General features: G+C 36.3%; 2 protein-coding genes across 2 annotated transcripts; both read left to right on the forward strand.

The window, feature by feature from the left end:
• The first annotated feature begins 917 nt into the window (after window positions 1–917).
• Window positions 918–1,373, forward strand: LOC133711532 (uncharacterized). The gene has a single exon (XM_062137639.1). It carries the CDS (start codon window positions 918–920, stop codon window positions 1,371–1,373), a length of 456 nt encoding a protein of 151 aa, XP_061993623.1.
• Window positions 1,374–1,404: 31 nt separating this feature from the next.
• LOC133711534 (uncharacterized) lies at window positions 1,405–1,986 on the forward strand. Its single transcript, XM_062137640.1, has one exon. It carries the CDS (start codon window positions 1,405–1,407, stop codon window positions 1,984–1,986), a length of 582 nt encoding a protein of 193 aa, XP_061993624.1.
• Window positions 1,987–5,422: the final 3,436 nt, after the last annotated feature.

Genomic DNA, 5,422 nt, shown 5'->3' on the forward strand with positions numbered 1-5,422 from the left:
GGGGGTTAGGGTTGTGTGCCCTAATCCAAATTTGATGTAATGGATGCTTAATTTAATTTATATATGGAATTTGTTAATTATTAGATGCTTGTGTTTTGTGATAATTGATTAGAATGCATGCTTAGGAATTGTCAACTCTTGGGTATGTGTTTTAATAAGTCTAGATCAAAATTTAGGGGATGACATCCTTAGATTTTAGGGCTAGAACCCCGATTTAATATTCGTGGGAAGTACAAGCATGGTTCACTCATTGATTAGCTTGATCGCAATTATGGTGAGCTTGGTTGCCTAATTCCTCGAACTCTAGGCCTCTTGATGTAAATTAGTGACCCTTGAACCGGCTCTAATTCATGTCAAGTGAGTTCTTACGACCCTTGAATCGGAGTAGGAATACCATGAAAGGGAATTTCGGTCCTTGAGCCTTGAAAAGCCTTGGGTACAGGTTCTACCATCTTTAATAAATTGCACGTAAATTAAATTAGCATCAAGAGCATTGAATTAGGGTTATGATTCATCCCTAACTACCAATCCCATATTTATATTCATTTTTTATTTTTCTTTCCTTTATTTAATTTAGTTGTTAATTAAAGTTTCTATTTAAATTCTTGCACTTTAGTTATTAGAAATTTAAATTACTATTTTTGGTGACAATTTCTATCTCATTGTAAATGGTCATCACTAGGTCTTAGTTTTGTTGCACCAAAGCCGAGCATTGCTAAGGCTTGGTGCCTTAGAGTAGCATTTTTATTTATTTTCTTTTTCTTTTTTTTGTTTGCTAAGTGTCTTTATTTCCGATTACCCAAGGATTGTGGGTTAGCCACTAATCCCCGTGGTACGATAATTTTGGGCTTAATACTTCCCTATCTTGACAATGATACGTACACTTGTGTAAATGTGTGTCAAGTCACCGATACCGGATGAGGCGGCATGTGTTCCTCCGCATGCTAGACCATGTCCAGGCAGCAAACCCCTACTTCAGACAGACACATGATTGTACCGGCCAAGCTAGTTTTTCACCACACCAAAAGCTAACATGCGCACTCCGAATGCTTGCCACTGCATGCTCTGCGGATTCACTTGACAAATCTTTTAGGATGCCTGAGTCGACAGCCATCGAGAACCTTGGTCAATTCTGTTGTACTATTGTCACAATCTACGGGAGTCACTACCTCCGTGCACCAAAAACAGATGATTTGGATAGACTTCTCAAGAGAGCTGAAAAGCGAGAGTTTCCTGGGATGCTAGGATCATTAGACTGTATGCACTGGCAGTTGAAGAACTGTCCAACAGGATGGCAAGGAAGCTTTAGTGGAAAAACAGGAAAGCCCACAATTGTTCTTGAAGCTGTGGCAGATTTTGATACATGGATCTGACATACTTTCTTTGGAATCCCAGGGGCCCAAAATGACAACACTGTCCCTGGGTGTTCACCACTGTTCGATGAACTTACAGCAGGTAATTCACCACAACTATATATCTTATGAGATTAACAATCACCGACACAATACTGGCTACTACCTTGCTAATGGCATCTATCCGAAATGGGCTACACTAGTCCAATCAATAAGGTGTCCTCAAACTGAAGAGAAAGTGTATTTTTCTAAAAAACAAGAGTCATATCGCAAAGATGTTGAAATGGCGTTTGGAATACTCCAAGCACGATTTGCAATTGTTAGGCAGCCTGCAAGAGGGTGGGATAGGGCAAAACTTAATTCGATTATGTTTGCATGTATTATACTCCATAACATGATTATGGAAGACGAGCGAGACGACTATTATCAAGGGGAGTCTGATGATGACGAAGTTGATCCAAATAAGTCTAGGAGAGCTCGGGCTAGAATTTATGATGGCCCAAATTTGCCTCGTGATCAAAGAACTGGCCAAATCTCAATGGATGAATACATGCTTCGTTATAGGATGATACGCTCACGTTACGCAAACAATGATTTGCAACAAGACCTTATCAAACATGTTTGGTCAAGATGAGGACAAAGAAGACTCCGGTGATATGGATGAGAATTGTTTCAAGTTTATATATTTGTGGTTGTAATGATTGACAATTTATTGTCATGTTTGAGTTTGTCTTCGTTTTTATCGTTATTTGGTTTTTTTTTTTTACAAAAAAAATTATTGTAATGAATAAAAGTAGTAAAGTATTATTGTAACGGCTCATTTTGTATTATACTTCATAGTTATGTTTAGTTGATGTATCATATCACTAATTAAATAATAATAATTAAAATAAACTATGTCAAATTTATTTCATAAAATTAAAGATTACACGACCACTACTAAATGCTTAAAGACAAATTATGGACTTAACTAAAAAAAAAAAAAAAGGAACCGTTGCCCAACGGTTGGAAAAACTCAAATTGAGTTTTGGATCAATCATGCAATCATGCAACTTGAAGCTTGAAGTGGGCCGTCTTTGGTGGTCTAAATGGTGGTCTATATTTAGACCAAGAAATGGACTTTAGACCTCCATGGAACATTTTTGTAATAGACCCAATCCATGATTGGAGATGAGTTTTGTTCAACCATGGTCTAAAATATGGACTTTGAACCTTCTATTGGAGAAGGCCTGAGACAAAAGAAAGTCAAGACACAATAGAAGTAAAAACTAGTACTAAGGGGGGCCAGGAAGACCATCACTAGTGACAACCAACTGCATGGAGGTTGGAGGACCACTAGTACAATACAAAGTGCACAACCTCTCTTTGGCTAGCTTGGTCACTGCATCAGCTAAGCGATTAGCTTCTCTTGAGATCCAAGACCAAGAAACGTGATACTCATTTTTCAGTCGATGAAACTCGCAAGAAATCGCGATGGAACTCATTTTTCACACTGTGATAATAATGAAGCAAAGGATAAATTCTCCAATTGCCTCTCTCAATCTACATATTTAGAGCACTAATTACCTCCTGGCTGTCAAATTCCACATGAATGTTCAAGCTGAAGCCTTGAACTCCTTGAACAATAGCAACAACTTCATATTTAGAGGATTGTACCAACCATATTTATCAGCAAGTAATGAAATGAGTCAGCAACCAATGGATGGTAGTTAGTATTTAGGGATGTTATAGAACCATAGGGAATGAGAATTTTAGGCATATATGAAGGAATGCATGTGATTAATGAGAATTTTACAAAGGAAAATAGTTTCATGGGAAGAATTCTATGTTAAACCAAATTCCATAAACACTAGAATCACTGCATTCATTACAATTACTACACATACCTGAATCTATCAATTATTACAACACTGTGCAACAACCTAACATATAGAAAAGAATTTAGCCTCAATAAGAGGGTTCAAATCCAACTTGAATTGGTAAAAATTATAGTTATAAGCATATCATTACCTCTATACTAAGATTACATCTTAATGGATTCAACCAAGCAGTGCATTGGTAATTAAAGATGCTTCATTTCATGCCACACTATGAATTAGAGATTTGAACAGAAAGCTTCAAGCCACAATGCCATTTTCCAGAAAACTAGTAGAACATCTTGCATAGATATTTCCATTAGATATCTAATATCTCAGTCAAGATTTAAACCATTCCATATATCTTGAGTACATGCTCTTCAGTTCGTACCACTAAATTTAACCTTTGTTTTCTCTCGTTCCTTTGAAAAATAGGTCAAAGAATATGTCCTACCATCACACAAGCATTCACTAAAATTTACTAATGTTCTTATCCTAATGTAATAAAGAGCTAGGCTCAGGCATATTCTAGAGAAAAACTCAACAATGGAAGATGCAGTTGGCTTTTAACCAAAAAGGCAGTTGAGGACCCAACTTACTTAGATTCATCTGCTTTGCATTATATAAATAGAAAATTTGGAGTAGAAATCTTGGATTAGACTAACAATACTATGTAGCTCATGTCTACTCTACTACACAAGATGCATGTCGAGAAAACTGCTGAGACTACATTTTTGGGCGATTTAAGCCTTATCAAACTTCTCCCATAATTCCTTTTATTGCAAACAGCTAGTATAGAATATGAAAAAAGAAAGTCCAGTAAAATAGCAGTTATTTGAACAATCCATGCATAAGTAATTTCAGTATCGCTCAATTTGTAGCACATATCTAGACGCCAGTAACATGGACACATGACTTCGTTCCGAGTGTTGGTATTATACAGATACTTGCTAGGGTATTCATGTAGAAGTAGCTCTCATGTAGGGCAGGGATCAGGATGCCCCTAAGCTAAACATCAAAAGCAGTGTTGTAACGGATATCTGGATTTGTTTTAGAAAATAAAACAAAAAAGATCATATTAGACTGTGACCAAGGACTAGTTAGGAAACATAGGATCTATGCACTATTGATATATATATATATATATATATATAAAAACACACACGAACTGTTCAGGTTGGACAGATTCCGTTCGTTGATGCGGCTAAAATAGCCTCACAATTTAACCCGGCAAAATGTAGTTGTCAGTATAGGATAAACAGGGATCGTTCAGTCCGGGGATTGTAGGGTACACCTACACAAAAAGGTCAATTAACAAATAAAAGAATAAAATGGGGGTTTTGAGATTTGGTTCCTAATCTACTTAAAATAAAAACAAAACAAATAAAACTATATACAATGATCGACTTCCCTAACCTAAACCAATACCACTCAGAAATTACTAAGTGTAAAAACAGAAAATCCATTTCAACATGCTACAAAAATGTGCCCATCTTAAACGCTTAGATAAGAGCCCAAATGAAAAGCCTCAGCGGATCAATCCATTTATCTGATTCGTTCTAATGTAGGCTTGGATCGGAAAAGTCCTTACCAAGCCTAATACTACTAATTTTCGAAAACACTCAGCGTAATTCTCTTAACTAGTAGTATTATCTAACCCTCGAATCAACTCACACGTGCAAATTAACCATTACACATAGAATTTAACACGTAATTTCCAGAATCGTTTAATCATTAAAGCATGATTTTTACCACTTTTTAGAACTAATTGCTACTTGTTTAACTCAGCGCCTTAACAAATAACAATTACCCTTGGCAAATTAAGCATACACACAAGAATACTCAGCGTGATTCTAGCATGCAAACTTATTAACCTAACTCTGAAAATTACCTAAACACGTAAAAGGGCACAAGATTGTAACATGCATCATAAAAGAATTCTCGAAATTAACTCAATAATAAACTGAAAATCTCAAAAATATTAATAAAATTATTCTGAAAATTTCATGTCTCCAATTACACAACTCACAAATCCAAACACACAAAACCGAAACAAAAATTGTAAGTAGAGTCATAGTTACACTTTGAAGCTTTCCTCAGCGGCTTAGCAACAAGGTGAAGAACTCGTCTCTGCTATGGTGGTGGAGCGTCCTTGACTCAGCGCCTAAGAACTTCGTAGATTGATGGATGGATGGATGGTGGTCACGGTCTTGT

This window comes from Rosa rugosa, chromosome 5 (genome assembly GCF_958449725.1).
Source record: "Rosa rugosa chromosome 5, drRosRugo1.1, whole genome shotgun sequence".
Classification (NCBI taxonomy): Eukaryota; Viridiplantae; Streptophyta; class Magnoliopsida; order Rosales; family Rosaceae; genus Rosa; species Rosa rugosa.

What these genes read in the sequence shown, in the direction of transcription:
- LOC133711532 (XM_062137639.1), top strand. Translation starts at nt 918, where the DNA reads ATGAGGCGGCATGTGTTCCTCCGCATGCTAGACCATGTCCAGGCAGCA.
- LOC133711534 (XM_062137640.1), top strand. Translation starts at nt 1,405, where the DNA reads ATGACAACACTGTCCCTGGGTGTTCACCACTGTTCGATGAACTTACAG.